We start from the raw sequence: 19,947 nt of genomic DNA, 5'->3' as shown, positions 1-19,947 counted from the left end.
AATTCCTAGGTTTGACCTATGCATCGATGAGGTCACTTACCAGATATCTCCTCCAGGCACTGCTTAGCAGTCTTACTATATGATAAGTCCATCTTTGTAGGACTGGTACAGGAGTCAGCCGATGGTAAAGCGGTACCTTCATTTTCAGAATGTGCCCTGAAATTAACCATGAAAATAGAAAGAAATAGCAGTTATAGTCACTAGTCACTCATCAAAGTGGAAGTTCTACAAGAAATATTAATTACAAATTTTCCATCAAGGTAAGTATTTCTTTATGACTGGAATGTTCCAGAGCTGTCTATGTATAGGAGAATTGTGTAATTTTTCATATACAACGTAAGTGGGAGTGAGATGTGGAATTAGATTTCTTAGGCTTGTCTAAATTTGGAAGCTTATAACTACCAATAGTTGATTATAATTTGGGGGCAAAATATTTTAAAAGATCCAACTTCTTTTGCTATTTTAGAGGAAATATGGCCAAATTACATTTTTTGTGAGAATAGTGAAAGTATTAAAATCACACCTAAAATTCTTTTTTAAAACAAAAATTCTATAAAATATATTTTAAAATATGTGTAAAAATAAAAAATAATTTTGTTCTAGACTTTATACATCATTATGATGACTTAATTACCAAAGATTTCAGAGCAATTAAAGTCAACCAGAAACAAATTCTCATTCTTACAATTACCTTTCATATCATCTGTTTCACATTTGTCTATGTATGTACATGGGTATGTATTTGTGTGTGTGGTTAACTTGTAAAGAGTGTGTCTAATGAAAAGAAAAGCACTCAACAAAGGTCCTGAATACTTTTGATATTCTAATCATACTTCATGCATGTTTCTTCCCTTTATGCATGGGTAAATATTTTAAGATATGCTTTCTATTTGATGCAGCTTCAAAATCGATGTATATTTGACACAAACTAACACACATTTTAAATGTTCACAGCATGAACTACTAAGACACAGAAGGAGGCGAGGTAATATAGGATTGCACACTGGACTGTGTTCTTTAGAGACATCTCATTTGCCTTACTTCTACCCTTTTTTTTTCTGGTAGTAGGTCTGGGCCATGACAAGTGATCTTTCAATATTTACTACTTTAAGAATATTTACAAATAATGTTCATATGTGAATAAAAATGTATTATATTTTTGAATCAATGCTTAATTAACATTTTGCTTTTAATCTAAATTTGAGTTTCAAGAGAAAAAATGTAATCATTGATATTAGAAATAGTCAATATTTAACTGACAGGCCTAGAAACTTAAAAGTTCACTTAGGTTTTAAGAAAGTATGGAAAACTACATGTTGTCTGTATTGATATATGTGTTATATATGTGAATTAATATACGAAAGAAAGAACTATACAAGAAAGAAACTTTCCTATACAAAGTTGTGCCTTGGCCTCCAATAATTTCTGACAGACTGTTCCTATTTTATTCTAGCTTAAAACTGAATATAAAGAGCATAAACAAATTTAGAAAGAAAATGTACTATTTAAGTGATAGGATATATACCATTAAGGCCAGAAAAAAAGACCTCAAAGTAGCTAAATTTAAAAGATATTTTAGTCTTCCAATCATTTGGTATCTCGGCAGCATTTAGAACAGCAGCCCATTCCTTCCTTTATCAAACTGTACTACCTTGGCTTTTATGGCAAAAATTCTCCAGTGTGTTTCCCATTTTCTCTGGATTCTACTTTATTCTATTGTTTTCCTCTACATAATCATTAAATGTTGTGGTTCTGGGTAGTAGAAAAAGAAGTGGGGATACAGAGAGCAGAAGCGGGAGTTCAGCAAAGGAATATTCTATTCTTCTTCCGGTTTTTGTCTACAGTCTCTCTAAATGATCTCAATCATATTCATTGTATTGGTTATTATTTATTTATGCCTGAATTCTAAAATTCTAACTCTAACCCAGCACTTTACTCTGAATTCCCAATGTATATAAAGACTGTCTAATTGACATTTCTTCTTGGCTGTCACAAAAATACTTCAAACCCATCATTTATAGAACTAAAGTCATAATATTTTATTAACAAACCTGGTCCTGATTCATGGAGCCCTCTGGTAAAAACTTTATGGAACTTACAAGGTCTTGCATGGTTGGGTCCCACGCAACCTATGGGATGATGGTCTCCAGCATCATCTCACACAAGACTCCTCTCTCCTCTCTCTACTGTGGCCACAAGAGTCTTCTACCCACTTTCCACAGCTTCCTGCCAAAACAGGGTCTTTACACTTGATTATTTTCCTCCCAACTTCATCCAGTTGATTCCTTCCCTCCAAGTCTTAGCTCAAGTGACTATTTTTAAAAAATTGCTCCCTAATTTCGCTGATCAGGCAAAGTCTCCAATTATAAGCACTTCATACTTAGTATTCCCTGGACCTATGTTTTCGGAACTTCATACTCTTGTGATATGAGATTAATGTAATTAATTGATTAATGTTTAACTCCCAGACTAGACGCTATTCTCCATGTTTGAACTCACCATTGTATCCCCAGTGTCCAGTCTTGTATCAGAATATAAGTTTCAGTCAACAAATCTTTTATAAATATATGAATAAATAATATTAGCCATAACGGTAAAACAAAATTATTGGTGGGTAAAACATATGCAAGAAAGAGTAGCATATGTGTAAATATACTGGGTTTGGGTGTAAAACTTGGCCCCATCACTAATCAGTTACTAACTCATGTGATGTTGGCTAGTTACTTCACCTCTCTGAACTTGTTTGTTCATCTGTAAAAATAGGAAAAAATGCCTGCCTTGCAAAATAATTGTGAAATCAACTGTTATTACAAAAGGACCGGAAATACATTCTCTCTTGTGAAATTCTGGTCAATATTAAAAGAGCAAATATATCTGCTCTTTGTGTAGCCTGTTTCTTTCTCTTCTGGACCCCAATTTCTCACATATCCCCCATCTACTCACAGTCCCTCCCCATTCATTTCTAAAGTCTACTAAAGTCTGTTCTTCCACCTGGCTTCATCTATTGTGGGCCACTCTACCCCTCGCTGACCTCTTCCTTAACCTATTGTCTCTGAACGAAGGGAAAAACAATCCTCTGAAGTGTTCTAAGGATTTTTATTACTTGCTGAAGAAGTTTAAATGGAGAGTATGTAGTGAAACTGTGGACCCCAGGGAAAGTTGACTGGCTGCCTGCAAAGAAGTGTCACAGAGACACAGCACCTTGTTGAACTGGCTGGGAGCCAGGGTTGACCTCTAGTCCTGCAGACTTTGTATTCACAGATTTATCTTTTAGAAGCTGAGTCACATTAAGCATTTCACTGAAATATTTGTCTAAAGCCCACTGCTAATAGGTTCCTATGAGAACAAGACCAACAGCTGTCACAGGAGCAAGAATGTTTCTGGCCATGTTAGTTAAAAAAGATTCTATCTCCATCTAAGAAAGTCTGGAGTAAAAGAAAACTTGGAACGTATTTTAGCCGTATAGTTTTTGCTCTACTAAAAGCAAACAGCTCTTAAAAAGAATTCTTCAGAAGCTGACTTACGGCTATCTTCCTCAATATGTAAGACTTAATTCCATTGGTTAAGTTCCCAATCCCCCTGTCTGAGACATGCTTTTTAAAAAAATGTATTCCTACTTGTGACAGCTCAGTCTTGTCTTGGAAGCCTTTTTAAAATTTTTGTTAATGTGGCAGTGCATATTTTTGGCAGACTCACTCTTTTATGTCTTTTAGTTTAAGTCACAAGAGACTCTTATTTACCTTAAGTTCTCTGGTGTATTTCTCATCAAATTCCCTACATGAGTGATCTACATTAGCATTAATAAGGAAACAGATTGATCAATGAAAGAAAGTAACATGGTGAAGGTAAACTTCAAATCACTGTAAAAAGGACTTAGAAGTCATCCTTGGTTTATATTCACATGGAAATGGTACCAGAAATGTCTACTGATGTTACAAGCCATCCGTTTCTCTAGTATTTCCACCTCATAATTTTTTACGGCAAAATTAGATTTTAACTCCAGTCTATAGAGGATCAATCAATGCCAACTGGTAAAGATGTACCTTTTATGCAAATGATCAAAGAAGTTGAGTTAAATCTCTGAAGACTCACAACATACCCTCTATTTTTATGCATGATTTGTACCAGTTAAATAAAAATATTTGGGTTGATTCATGAAATAATTTATAAAGACTTTAGAATCAAGAGTGTTTTCTAATCAGAAAGTACATTTTGACAGATATAGTGAATATTGCAGTGGCACATTCACTGTTTCCCCATAAACTGATAATGCATTCTCTTCCTATTAACTGGAAAAAGAAAAAATAGGTATCATAATATTCCTTCAAAATATTCAGCAACATGGTCCTATGTAGACAATCTTACTGTGCATTTACAACATGGTCATCATGTTATGAGTAACTATTGAAACTATAAGATATAGCATTGCAAAAACAGTTTATCTGGATTTCTTTTATTTATTTACTTTCTGAGATAGGGTCTCACTCTGTCACCCCGGCTGGAGCACACTAAAGCAACCATAGCTCACTTCCGCTTTGACCTTCCTGGTTCAAGAGATGCTCTCACCTCAGCCTCCAGAGTATAATTTATTTAGAATTCTAATAAGCCAGGTCCTTCATCTGTTACTGAGAGTTGTAGTAATTAAAAGTCATGATACCAGTGATTACCATGAGAGCTATTACCTGTTTTTGTGCACTTAATATGTGCCAAGTGTGGTGCTTAGTATTTTCCTAGAGCCTATCACTCAAAATTCACAATAATCTTGCAATGTAGGTGCTGCAGATAAAGAAATTAAGACATCTAGAGGTCAAATAAGTTGCCCTAGGTAACAATCTAGTAGATGCTTAACCAGTACTTGAATCTGGCTACCTGTAAATGTTGATCTATTAACTACTACCCTGCAGTTTAACTCCATCAAAATGCCTCTGAACTAAGTATTTTACTGCATTTAAGATTCCCTTAGCTAACAGACAGCTCAGTCACTCAGTCGTTAAATGTGACACATCCACTGGTCTAACATAAATGTTATTCTTTATGTACTGATCATTAAAAGGAACTCAGTAATAAATCCTAGACACTATCAAACCTCTAATCTTTAATGTCATAAACATGAATGTTTGCATATTGATTTGTATTCAAGAAATATTTCCCCCTGTGGATCCATCTTGATATAGATATGGTCACAAATGTAGACACAAGTAGAACTGATTTGAGTCAGAAACATTAACTAATGGTATTGTAATTCCTGTTTATAACCCCAACAAAAAGGAAAGAAAAGCACATATCTTTCAAAAACCACTAATGTGCTTGCTTTCCTATTTTCTTCATTCTGGAAAGGCAGACAGGTGACAGACAGGGCCAAGGCCAGGAAACTGTTGGGTTGAACAGAAATCTAGTGTGGATGGAAGATTTACTCGATTCAGGGGAGTTGAGTAAATAAGAAAACATATTGAGAATAATGAGAGCCAAGTTTCTCATGGTTGACAAAAAGAGGCACAAGTATGGAAAGAAAAATAAACTGTGGTGTTGAGTTGGAATTGGAGGTATTATGAATGTATGTATATGTGAATAATCACATTGAATTATGATAAGGCATATATACAATATCAAAATAAATAATGATTCAATGTATGTGTATGTATGTGTGTGTATGCATACATATATTTCTTGGTTTTGTCCACCAAGAAAACCTAGGAGCAATGAGATCTTGGTTTCTAAAATCACCCTATACAAAAAGACATACAAGTTCCTTAAAGAAAAGAATAGGATCTAAAGCCAAGTTAGGGAATGTGCAAGATGAGCCTAGAACACCTTGAGCCATAAAGAAAGAAAATTCTCAAAGAGTGATAGGGCAGTTGGAAAGGAGACACAGCCAGTTTGAAGGGGCTCCCAGTGGCCAAATCTTGGAAAATTAAGCATCAAAGTAAGTTGTGATAGTAATGAATTATAACAAATACAGTAGAAATCTATTTGTCCATATAATTTAAATAGATAGAAAGATCATGGGGAGAAAATATATCTCTTTCTTAAAGTAGAATGCCAGAGAGCAAATGCAGAAGACAGGATGGAATTAGAAAACTAGTTGTCATTAATTATTGACATTTTTTGCACATTATTAATTCAGGCAACAAAGCTCAATGGATGCTAAGACTTGGGGGTCAAAGTAGATACAAAATTGCGTTTTTACACACAGTCTCAAAATATCTTCCCACAAAAATACCTATTACATACAACTGGAGACAAATTCACTTAGAATATAAAACTGTGGCAGATATTATCTTAATCAGGCAATCAAATTCAACACAACCAAAATGGAAGATATTGATATTCATATCATGAAACACCCAATGAAATGCAACAGGAAAAACACAGTATCATTTCGATGACATTCCTGACAAAAAAATACATTTAATATGTATCTAATAATGAGGAACTATATGACAAACCCAAATTAGAAACATTATGTAAAATGCCTAGCCATCAATATATCAATATCATGAAAGTCAGGGAAAGGCTAAACAGTTGTTTCAGATTGAGGGATATTCGGAAGATGTGACAACTACTAGGTGCAATATTTATCCTGAATTACTAAAAGTGACCATCTTTGGTGAAACTTGGTGAAATATGAATAAGTTCTCTGAGTGCTCTGGGAGAAGTGTACATAAGAGTCATTTGCACAATTCTTGCAAATTTTCTGTAAGATTAAAATGGTTTCCAAAAACATAACATAAAATATGAAGAGAAGAAATAACAATGGCTTGGTTAGGCAATCTTGCCATGAACCTTGTAATCAAGCACAGAAAAGGTAGTTTGTGAACCTCTCTGCTGGCTCTGCTGGGAAAATGCCGACTCGTGGTAGTATTCTACACAAAAGTGCCTCTTCCAGCAGTGTGTTCATATTCCATCCTAAAAATACCGCTGTGCGAGGAAATGCAAATCACTACCTGATGTGCAGATACATATCAAACCTAGCAAAAGACAAGCTTGCAAGCCAAGCATTCAATAAGCTTTAGTTTTTACTGATAGTCAATTATGCCCAGTTCACATAAAACCATTACTGTGGTATATTATGTAGAAGTAGCTTCAGGGCTTACAAAAGCATTACCTGAATGATGGTTAAAGGCTTCACATTTCAATCTTTGTAAACTCACAGTTCCTCCTCCTCTTCATTATACTAGCTCGACAAATAAGCCAAACTTAAAACCTTGTGAGTAAGCATTTTCAAAACTAATGTTTTGCATTCTTCACCTTTTGGAAAATAGCATATTAAAATGTCAATTTCCCTGTCACATCCTAGGCAAATCTATAGTCCCACAGAAATATTTTATAATAAAAATCTCTTCTGAGAATCCATGGTGTGGTTGTATAAAGTACAGCATATTATATCAAAAGAAGGAAAAATTCTAAATTCAGATTTTCTTGACCTAATTTTACAAGTCAAGTGTTAATAGAGGGTCTCTGCTTATATTTAATTAATGGGCTTAAGAAGCATGATACTTTTCTCCTTATGAATAGTGCCTTGCCTTATCTAAGGGTTAGGTATTTTTCTTTTTTGAGAACTGCTCAAAACCCTGATTCTGCTCTCTTTGCCTCTTCATGTTTGCTTTATGTCCAATGCATTGTTTCTTTGGCATTTACTACAAATGGTCAGAAAAGAAAGAATGTAGACTTCAAAACAGCATAACTCTGGGTGAGCATTATTTCAAAACTTTGTTGGAGGCTTCTAAAGAGACAGGTTTAGGGAAAACACACAGGTCTCCCTTTTCTCTGTAATTAACCCATTATTATATTATTTTATTTCACATGTCCTTGAAAGCATGTAGAATATAGTTGTGATGTAATTAACACAAAAGCAATGTAAGAAAAATGACATATGGGAAAAAGGGAGGTATTTTTTGAAAGTCTGAAGGATGTAAGGTAACAATGTTTGAACTCCAGGCAGGACAAACAGGTTCAAATAATATAGCTCAGGATGGACACCGAGAAAGAAGAGGAACAATAAAAAAAGGAGTTTTAAAAAAACAGAATGAAAAAACTACGTGGTTCTCCTTTCTCTTTTCTTCCAATAACTGGAACCTCCTTCGAGATTTAACAAACCTAAGAAATTCAGTAAATTGCTCCTTCATCTATACATTTAACCTGGTTCATCCTACTCTGACCTCTCCCACAAACAATCCATTTTACATACTGAAGAAAGAAAAACTTTTCTGATCATGCTTTCCACACACATGCTCATGTGCATGCATGAACACATGTATGCACACACACATATACATACATAAAGTCCAAGTTTCTGACATTCAAGAATTTCTACTACAACCAGGCTCCAATCAATCTTCAATGTTCAAGAGAAACTGACCTACTTGCCGACCAGCCTACGTATCTTTTATTGACTTTGTTTATGTGGTTCCTTCGGCCTTATGTTTCCCTCCCTGTCCCCCTCATCTCTGCATTACCAAATCCTACTTATCTTTCTGGACTCAGTTCAAGTGCCACTTTCCCTGGTTCCAATAGCTAAAAGTAACTTTTCACTTTTTTGAAGCCTCAGTATAACAAATCTATTTCACTCCTGGGGAGCTTTACACTTCCAGCTGCATTTTGTTGTTCTCTTTGAGCTTGCCCCTTGTCTACCACATTGTGGATGATGAAAAGAAAACGACATAGGACGTATGATTTTTTCACTCAATTCTTGATGTCTCATGCATAAGAGATATTTAGTAGGTAGTTGTTGAAAGAAGATAAAAAATAAGTGAATGAATGTGCTGAAGAGAAGGTATGGTTTAATTCTTTAAATATTTTAAAGCTGTTTGTATTTCAGTTAAACCCTCCTATTTATAGGAAGTGAGAGACTTCAGAATTTTTTTTTGTTCCAGTGTACATTTTTGGCAGGTTTGAAAATTCTTCTATAGCAAGTGATTCTAACACGGGATGATAGTGTTTCATTCAACAATTTTTATTTGGTATCTACTGTAGGTGGCCTCTGTACTGGGCAATTATGCTACTAAATAAGAAAGACAAGACTCTTAATTTCAATGAACTTACATTACATTAGGAGGTGGCTGAAATCACACTAGTTAATAAGTAAACAAGAAAAGAACAGATAGTAATAAACTGTATAAAGAAAATACAAGAGGATGATTAAATAGAATTCTGAGAAGGCACATAATATATATTCCCCTGGAGTAGGTGGTTGGAGATGGCTGGAGATTAGCAGAGCTCTAATAACAAGACAGGCCTGCAGTGATCTACAAGACAGTTGTTACAGTCATAAATGAACATATATGCCAAAGATATGTTCTAAAGCAATATAGGTTGGTTTGTTGAGAAGGAGGATGAAGGCTGAGATACAATGTGCTGGGGGAAGGTGGGACTGCATGTGGCTGTGGGGATCAATTGTGAACAGGGTATTAGATTACTTAGAACCTGGAGGGTCATGGTGCAATGTTTGAGTTTTATTTTTTTAATGTAATGGAAATCTAATAGATGGCTTCATTAATTAGAATAAGATATATGATTTACGCTTTTAGAAGGTCAAAATGCCATCTGTGTGAAGGATGTTACTGCAAAGAGCCCAGAGTGGAAGCTGGGAGACTCATTGGAAACTAGATGAGAATTGGTGGTGTTGTGGCTTGGACCAGGAGACAAGGGCTGGAAATGGAAAGAAAGTCTGATTGAGGGTATGTTTCAGAAGAAGGGTTAGGAAGACTAGCTGAAAATTTGATGTATGGAGAAGGGGTCATTGAAAGAGAAAAACAAAATCTAAATTATTTCCATTTCTTTTCTTCTTTAGTATCTGATATGGTTTGGCTCTGTGTCCCTACACAAATCTCATCTCAAATTGTGATCTGAATTGTAATCCCCATGTGTAGAGGGAGGGACCTGGTGGGAAGTGATGGGACCAAGGGAGCAGTTTCCCCCATGCTGTTCTCCTGATAGTGAGTGAGTTCTCATGAGATCTGATGCTTTAAAAGTGTATGGCAGTTTCCCATGTCCTCTCTTTCTCACCTGCTGCCATGTAAGACGTGCCTTGCTTCCTCTTCGTCTTCCACCTTAATTGTTAGTTTCCTGAGGCCTCCCCAGCCATGCAAAACTGTGAGCCAATTAAACTTCTTTTCTTTATAAATTATCCAGTCTCAGGAATTTCTTTATAGCAGTGTGAAAACTGACTAATATAGTCTCTCATTCATATAATTACAAATCCTAACCATTAGTGTCTATAGCAGTTCCAGTTACTAGTATTTGCATAGCAGCTCACAATTTACCAATTATTTTTCCCATCATGCCTGGATTATAAAATTGTAGAATATCAAATTTGGATGATAGCACAACATTTTCCCTCCTTGTGACAAACTGTAACTCATCTTTTATGCCTTACCCTTATCTTAACTTCTTGGTGATGCATTAGTTTACTCCATTTTGCCAGATTTGTAAAAAACCCTCTTTTTTCCTACATTAATTGTGTATGTTGCATACACTTCCATAACAGTAATGGTTTAATATTTTTGATGATATAATTCTTACTACCCTTAGTAGACTGAGCTCCCAGAAGGCAGAGATTTTTTAAAAAAATCTTTGTATCTTCTGTTACACAGTATTTGTAGAATGAGGGATGAGTACATAAATGAAAAAGTATGCAGCAATTTCCCTTTGCTTAAACTGTAATAACTGGTCACTTTGCCACTTTTTAAATACTTCAGATGGTCATCTTAACACTATAAAAAGCAGCCTATTCCAGTTTCAGGTAGCTCTAGTTATCAGGAACTTCTTAAACCAAAATAAAATATTTTCTTTAATTCTTGACATTTTGTCTTAGTTATATCTATTTGATAAATGAATAAGAATAACACCAAATTTGAAACTACTTTATCACTCTGTAGAGATAATTGAATTACTGAAACTATGTACAGAATAATTTATATTAGATAGGAAGTTAGGCTAATAGGAAATCTATTAACTTCCAGAATCCACATTATATTTATAGAACTCTGAACACCCAGTGTGTGACAAAGAGTACTATGAAGCATTTATTGAAGTCTCAGAAGGAATAAGTACTGACCTAGAATTGAGAAAAAAAGTCACCATCAGCCATCAATCTTCCCATTATATAAAAGTTATTTAATTATCTTTACATATCATATATATATGTATCTGTATACATTTATATAATTTATACTAATTAACGGCAATTACCATTTTCAATTATAAATGAGTTCTGATTGAGAATTTTGCAAGTGTACTATTGGCATTTTCCTAACCAGAATTTTCTCAGTAACAATACCTCTTATTTCTGTCACGTAGATAGAACTGATAAGCAAAGCAAATTTCTACTAGCTTTATGATCTGAAGAGATTATTACTATTCTGACTTAATATCTCTGCTTCTTCATTTCTGGAAAATGGGGGATAACATTCTTTCTCATGAGTTCATGATGAAGTTTAAATGAGAAAATTCACATATATTTTGTGACACAAAGATTTTCACTAAGTAAGCACTCAACAAATGATAATACCAACATCAAAAAGTAAATTATTAGTATTATCTCATCAAATGATTAGCAACTCCAAAAATAATTGTCAGGGATTTTATAGGAGGGATTCTTACATGGGGATAGAACAGTGAAAGTCAGAAAGAACATTAAAGGTTACATAATCCAAATGTCATGACTCTATAAACAAGCTTTTACTGAAAGCTGAAAAGAATGAATATTAACCACTCTGCCTTTTGAGGATTTACGTATTATTTGTAAAATTGTTCTACATTGATTTAAACACTTTGAATGAATATTACTTTATATATAGACTTCAATGTGAAATTTTATGAGACAGTTTTAATTTATTTATTTATTGTAGAAACAGGGTCTTGCTCTGGTGTACAGGCTGGTCTCAAAGTCCTGGCCTCAAGTCATCCTCCCACCTTGGCCTCCCAAAATGCTGGGATTACAGGCATGAGCCACCATGCCAGCCATAGTTTCATTTATTTTTAGCTATCTTATATTGTTGATAATAATAAAAATAATTACTGATATTCATGTAATTTGCTCAAAATCTGGCTGTGTGCTAAAAATTTTACATGGGATTATTTTCTTTAATCTTTCATACAATCAATCGAGGTAGGCATCCTTTATCAATCATACTTTATAGGATTAGAAAGTGAAGTTTAGGGAAGGCTGTTTACTATGTGGCAGATACTGTTCCAAAGATAAATATCAACTCAATCTTCAAAATAGGCTAATGAGGTAGCTTCTACAATTATCATACCTATTTCACAGATTAGGAAATTGTGGGTCAGAATCTTTACATATATGACCCAAAGTAACACAACTGATCAGTGGGCATTGAGATTCCCACCTAGGCAACCACCACCACAAGATGCTGTTTCTGAACAATGGTAGAGTAAGACATATTCTATCGCCCTTTTTTTCTCTTTTTTTTTTTTTTTTTTTTTGAGTTTCCCTCTTGTTGCCCAGGCTGCGGTGCAAATGCACGATCTCAGCTCACTGCAACCTCTGCCACCTCCTGGGTTCAAGCAATTCTCCTCCTGCCTCAGCCTCTCTAATGCCTCTTTTCTTAGCTACTTGGCTACACTGCCTCACTTTTATAGTCTTGTTGTTAAAGAGGTCAAACAGAAACTCAAAGAGTTTCTCAAAGAACTCATCAGGGTCACACAGAGGATCCACACTGTAACTTCTAAGCTGTGCTGCTGTGCTGCTTCCTGTTTTTGATATTTAAAAGTTACATTTTCAAATGGAAACCACTAAATTTGTTTCCACTGGATATTTTATTGCAAACAATTTTTTTAAAAGCTTGTTGCTACTTATAGAAAGAAGCCTACTAAATTAGCAGTTCTAGATTTACACTTTCCTATGAAATTCACTTGTGATTTTTTGAAAGGATTGATGTTTTTACAGAATATATTTGTAATCCAAAAGGGTGCTGAGTATGACATATTTAAAACTTCATGATTTTTTTTCTCACGTTTTTGAAATGTGGATCATGATTTTGACATCTTAAATTCTGCTTTGTCAAACAGGGACCCTGGAGTCAGAAGGAGCTGCAGACTCCCATCTGATCCAAATACAAGTATTTTAAATGAGTTAGTACTGCTGAAGTCAGAATAGCAACATTCAATTGTAATGTCCCAAGAGCTTAAATGTAATAATTATAATAATTTTGTTTTGCTGAGTGTATAAAAACCTCAGAAAAAAAGCACCTGCATTCCTCATTGAGAAAAAAATAAATCAGTATAAACTGCTTTATTTTAAAAACTTTTACATTCAAAAAATTTAATAAAATTTTAAACTATATAGTTTTGACCCTTTCTTAATTATAGTGGGTCCTGCTTCCTATTCATAAAATTTTCTTTCTGTAGTTAAATTGCCAACCTGCCCGAAAGAGGGACAAAGCAGACATTATTGCTCCCCAGGCCATCTCCTTACCAACCAAGCAGTGAATAAACTGGGGACACAGCAGTTACTGACATATCTCTAATCGATTAAAACAAATCACAGAACAACAGGCAAAGTGTTGTCTTTACCATTTGGATGGTAGGATGCATATTTTAAAATGCATAATAATGCATTTAAAAATTTTATATTGTGTATTTCAATGCCTACAAAATAAGAATGCAAAGTAAAATAAACAATAAATAAATAAAAGGTAAAAAAAAAACAAATCAGTAATACAACCCAAATAAGTAATACAAATTATATATGTAACCCCTTTTACCTAGAAACCTATGGCTTGCTGTGGGAAATTAATATAAAATTTACACTGAGAAAGTAATACCTTATAAATAACATTTGAAGAACATTTGCAACACATCAGGATATACAGTAAACATGTTATATGCATGACCTCTGTTAATAGTCTCAACTCTACAAAGTAGTGCATGGTTCCTATTTGACAGCTGAAGAAAATGAGACTAAAGAATGTTAAGTAACTTGCCCAATGTCTTATAGCTGAAAAGTGGCAGAACTAGGAATGAAATCCGCAACTTTATCATTTCAGAGGCTGCCTCTTTAACCATTATGGTATACTTTCTCCCAAAGATGACAACAAAAATAACCGTAAACGATGTAAAAGTGAGAATTATTTTAAAAGTCTGCCGCTAGTAATAGAAGCAGTATAGTAGTAGCAATAATATTAATAAGCACAAGAGAAAGTTGTGGCATCTGGTTTATAGCTGGCTTTTGATAACAAGTAATTCAATTTTTGAAGGTCTCAATTGCTGACAGGGAATGAGAGAGGGAATAAAACTAGATCCTACTGGAAGTCTTTTTCCAGACTAAGATTCCGCACTGAATTCTAGGCCTCTATCTTTAGCATGAAACTTTACTCCAAAATGACGACATAAAGCACCACTTTATCAGCCTTCCCTATTACACTCTGAGTATGTAGGCCTGTAAATATATTTACAACTGTGGATAAACAGAGGCCACCTTACCTGTAAATGAATGGTGCCACTGTCGCGGTATTCGGGTGGCTATGTTGCTGCTGTTGAGGGAGTTGGACAGCACCATTTCCTGTGCTCTGCCCACTGCTTTGTGCCACTGTCATGGTACAGGAACCAGAAGGAGAAGCTTGGCCAGCTTCCCTTCCTTCCAAAGGGGCAGGACAACTAGAAGCACTTGCTTTCTCCATGGTTATAGGCTTAGATAAGGACTGGGAAGGGCTCCCCTTGGTAGTCCTGAATTTCTCAGACTCTTTGCTTGCTGTGATGCCAGGTGAAATGGTTTGCTTTGCTGTTGGAACTTTAGAGCCTGGTTTTGGAATACCACTGGAAGATGGAATTAAGCTTTCCTTCTTAGCTGCTGTTGTCTTGCTGCCCTTAGGGATCAAGCTTGCAATTTTGGAGGTCTTTTTTGGAGCCATCTCTGTCACCTGATCCTTCTCTTCTTTGACTGGTTTTTCAGTGCAAACTTTATTTTTGTCCCTGTTCTTTTCTTCTTTTTCCTTCGGCTGTAGCAAAGACTTTTTATTGCTGAGATTTTTGCTTCCAGCTTTTGGAGGGGCCAACTTAGGTGACACTTTGGGACTGCTATTTGTTGAGCCACCACTATTCAGACCACTGTTAAAACCTTCCATTTCACCAGATTCAGAAAAGGCATCATCATCCTTCCCACCATCACTAGGTCCTGAACTGGGAGGCTGCGGGGGGCGTAAAGCAGTCCGGGCATTGACTAGCTTGAATTTCTCAAGCATGGATTTCTGTCCTGAGGGAGCAGTTTTGACCCCTTCTGAGACAGGTGGCTTCAGTCTGTCTGAAGATGGAGTGGGCGAGGTGGCTGTACTAGACTGCTTTACAGTCAACATGGTGGAGGTGGCACTGTGTTTGACATTCATGGACTTGCTGCGCCAGGGCTTGCTGGCACTTGGAGAAGGGATGGCAGAGGCAGGAGGCTGCCCAGCAGTACTGGGAGGCTGCACGTTACCATTTACACCTGAAGACGATTGAGGTCCTTTGGAGGAATCTGGACATTGTTTAGAAGAAAAATAAAGAAAAGGCGATTAATCTTGATCATTTATATTACATAATTGAGAACTTCCAAACTATTGATGGATAGAAGTCTCTCTCCTCTGAACTGAAAAGAGACTGCGGCATCACTCACTTCTCTGATGTGATTTTTTTTTTTACCACATTTCAAAAATGCAGAGTGTTTGAGAGGCATTGATTCTGGGGTGGGGGCTGTGGGGGGATGTGCTTTATTTTCCCCTCTGAAATTACTCTTACCCAAATAAATTTGCTAGTCACAGATATCCAAAGATGAATAAAACACTATCCCTCCTCTAAGCAATTCTCTTTGTTCTTTTCCAACCACCACTGTAGCCCATGCTAGTAAATGGATATTCCACCTTGCCCTATAAAAATATGTTGTATAATGCTTGAACTCGGGAAGCAGAGGTTGCAGTGAGCTGAGATCTCACTGCTGCCCTCCAGCCTGGATGACAGAGCAAGGCTCTCTCTCAAAAAAAAAAAGTTATTTATGATATTTCATATTCTATAATGAATATAATATGAATAATTATTACAAATATAATTATGCTAACTGACATTTTATTGAAGATTCTCTAACTGCATTATTTCACAACAGCCCACTGAAGTGGGAAGGGCTCATATTCCTAATTCCCATTTGTAGAAACCAGAGCTTGGTAAGCTTCATTCAATGATTTAGGTATCTAATGAGGAGTGTATGGTGGAGCTAGGCTTTGACCCCACATCTTGTCACTCTACAGCCCAAGCTCTATAATTTTCTTGGAATGTCAAACATTCTAAGTGTTTACCACAGTCATTCTCAAAACTTTAATGTGCACACATGATACTTGGGGATCCTGTTAAATGCACATGTGATTCAGCAGGTCTGCAGCGGGCCCTGAGGTTCTGCATTGCCAACAATCTTCTGAATGATGCTGTTGCTGCTCACACACAAATCATACTTTGAGTAGCAAGGGTTGAGCAGACTCACAAATTCTGAAAACTGTTGGCCTTTTCAGTTTTAAAGGGCTGTTTCTTAACACAGTCCCCCAAATTGCTAAATTCATTAAATGTTTCATAGCTATGCAATATTAACATTTTTTACTGAACTTTCAGAACCTTGGCTAGCTCTGAGTTCACCTGGATGTTTAGCAGTTTGCTTCAAATAATCTCTAAAACCAAAATAAACTCTTCAGGTTCCCCTAATGTCATTTTTTCTCATCTCTTTGTCCACATACTTGGTATGTATCTTCTGTGCATCTACAACTAGGTTAAGAAGTAAGAGTGTGCCTGGGAGCTTCAGTGGGGTTGATCGGAGAGGGTAGAAAAGAACCAGTCAGGATGCTTTTTTAACTGGCTGATGAACAAGGGACATAAGAGAAGGTGCTCTTTCCTTAGAAAAGAGAAACAAGTTGAAGACATTAGCTAGAAGACTGCTATAGAAGTTCAAGTACAGAAGAGGAATTTCAACATCACTGCACCCAAAACTGAAACAAGAGGGACTCTGAATTATGACATCCACATCCAACCCACAGTAATAGTCATAACAGCAGCTGTAACATCATTCTCAGGCGAGTACACACATATAAGACACTTCCTGAAGCTCCGCTCTAAATCTGTCCACAGCCTGTCCCTATACAGAGGCAATGAGATGCTTCAGATTTCATTAAGAGGGCAAATCATAGGTTGTTGTGCATCAGGAAGGCACTGGAATAATAAGAGTCTCTCTGGACTCCTCACAGTAAAGATTGCACAACAGCAGCTGAAATGGCAGCACCTGTAGTTTCTACAGAATGAATGTAGTCACAAATTATAATCGTTGCCATTTATATATTCAGGAATAAGTAGCCTGGTCTCAATGACATATTTCTGAATGTTGATTACTCAACTTCTGACTATGAATGAATCTCAGCATGGGGAAAATAACAGATTTCTAATGCACATATTTAAAGGCATTCCAAAAATGGATTTGTATCTTGCATTTTTATGGGCTATCTCTGCTTACAGCCTTACCTCTTGTCTATGGTCCCCAAATAGCAATTTGCTTCCACTCCCTGTCTTCTGCTTCCTCTTCTTATACCTCACCTACTTTCACCATTGCCAACTCCACCATAACCAAATAATATTATTCATCTACTGCTTACTTTATTCCAAGTACATAATAAGTACTTCATACATGGTATCTCATTTAAACCCATAATAATCTACAATATGCTTATGATCTCTCTTGTTAAAAATGGGAAAATGAAAACTTAGAAAGATAATTTGTTTTCAATCATACATATGGCAAAACTTAGAAAAAACAAAATCTAAATTGGAACTCATTTTTATCTGACTCAAACATTTGGAAGATTTTCACTGTCTCTTCTTTCCACATGTTTACTGCATGCCAGAAATTCTGCTGAAATGGCTCTCCAGCAAGCCACATTTATCGCACAGTCAAGTTAATTGGGTAACTCTTTGTTTTCCTTCTTCCTTGGTGAGCAGGATATAAATGGGGAGAACATCACACAAGACACTTTATTCAGGTATTATATACCTTCTTCTTTAGCATCTTACTTGCACCTGTTCCTCTGAGTTGATGTGAGAATAGATATTCGTTCACACTTGCAAAACATCTAAATTCACAGAACTAATGTCTAGTTATCTCATCTTGTAAATAAACAATATTGATGACTTGGGAACAATGCCAACCAAGTTCTAAAATTAATACATGGATGTAAATGTGGCAGTCACAACAGGCATATGGAAAGTTTATAGTGGGACATTTCTCTCTGGAACCTCAGTTAGCTGTAGAGTTAGCACCACGTTACCAAGAGTGGTATCAGTCTGAGAAAGGACATAGAGATGATTCTTAATCGCTTATCTCTTTTTCCTCACTGAATAGTGCGTTGCTTTGACAAAAGTAAACTAGGTGCCAACTCTGAAATATAATAAGTGACAACAAAAATGACGACAAAAGCACCATTCATTTCTGAAGTATTTCCTGCATGGCAGGCATTGTGCTCAGTGATATAGATGGTCCCTGCTGAATATAGGATACTTTAAGCATCACAGATCGTGGTGGAAAGAGGAAAATGATTAAACAATGTGGCTATGCCACTTATTTTGATAAATAATTAGGACTTTAATTTCACAACAACATACCAGATGCTTTAAAAAAATTAAGTTGAAGAAAAGTGGCAGTCAAATCTAAATATATCTTGGTATTAAGTGGCTCCTCATGCACCTCCCCACACTGCTTTGCATAAATAATTGCTCGTGTATTGCCTCAGTCATCAATTTTATAGTGACTCAACAGAAACATGGGGTGGAGTTTTATAGGGATCCTAGAAGAGCTGTTCATTCTGCACATGCTTATATTGTACCTTTGCAATATTAGAGTGCCACTCTGTGGAGAGTTGTACAATTTAGAGAAGCTTACATTCACTCACCAGCCAGTATGTAATTTATGTACAGGCATATATACTTTGTGGACACCTCAATATTTGTGCATGTATGCATAAACCAACAACACATATGCCCAAGTCTATTTAGTCTTATAAATTGATATATACATAGATATAAATATATAGATATAGATATATACATATATTTACACATATGCACCTAGTTATGGTAACTCATGGAAAGAATACTAAAATCCCTGAAATTATGACGTTAACAACATATTTTAGGCTTAGATAAGTATTAAGTAATAAAGCAGTAAAATGCATAATTAAATCACCAGTAAAATAATAACTAAAGCACATTTGCACTGGCTTGAAAAGAAAACAGTTCAGTTCTTTGACTTTATTGTAATTTCAGAGTAATTAAAAAAACAAAGTGTTTAAGAGCTAGACAGCTATGTTTTAGCTGAATAAGCTGCCCAAATTTAAAGACTAATGCATAATTCTCATTAACTCTGATAGCTGTATAATGTTGAATTAAAATGTTGCTAAATCCTTGGCATCTATCTTATTAATTCTGTGTTGTGTGTAAATAAAAGCCAAAGCTTCCACACCAGAAGACACCTGATTAGAATCTAGACAAAGAGAAGGAAGCCCTGTTCAGTGAGTAAACAGGTACAATATAAGAATCACATTGAGAAATGGCAAAAAGATGGTAGGTAGTATCCCCTCTGGTGCTGGGGCATGTTTCTTAGCAACATGGAAAAACGCCTCTCCACTAAGGAACTCCATCAAATGATTGCATGTTTATAGATCATAATAAAGAAACTGGATTCCAAATAAAGCTATGGATAAATTCCTAATAATATTAAGCTTTTTTGCATTTTTAATTTTTTAATACAAGTTTTGTAAAACAAAAGAATGATTTCTTAAGGTAACTTGCTTCAGGCATGCAAAGTAAATGTCCAAAGGAACCATGGCATGGTTTCTACAAGATTTGATTTACAGTTAACAGGTATTTGGTTTACTTCGGAACATATATCTGTCTAGAGTACTCTCATATGGTTCTGGGCAAATTGACAAATGC

At 35.6% G+C, this 19,947-nt stretch overlaps 1 protein-coding gene across 14 annotated transcripts in view; it reads right to left on the bottom strand.

Annotated features, from left to right (window-relative positions):
- The window catches only part of NAV3 (neuron navigator 3), an 892,922-nt gene that overhangs the window by 192,607 nt on the left and 680,368 nt on the right, over positions 1–19,947 (bottom strand). For all 14 annotated transcript variants that reach the window (XM_008958338.6, XM_063593553.1, XM_063593552.1 and 11 more), the window contains 2 exons: positions 14,443–15,469; positions 41–156 (listed from right to left, as the gene is read on the bottom strand). In XM_008958338.6, coding sequence (XP_008956586.1) covers positions 41–156; positions 14,443–15,469 — 1,143 coding nt within the window. The remainder of the gene's footprint in view (positions 1–40; positions 157–14,442; positions 15,470–19,947) is intronic.

The sequence above is a fragment of the Pan paniscus genome, chromosome 10 (assembly GCF_029289425.2).
Source record: "Pan paniscus chromosome 10, NHGRI_mPanPan1-v2.0_pri, whole genome shotgun sequence".
Classification (NCBI taxonomy): domain Eukaryota; kingdom Metazoa; phylum Chordata; class Mammalia; order Primates; family Hominidae; genus Pan; species Pan paniscus.
This window is presented reverse-complemented; position numbering and strand designations above follow the sequence as displayed.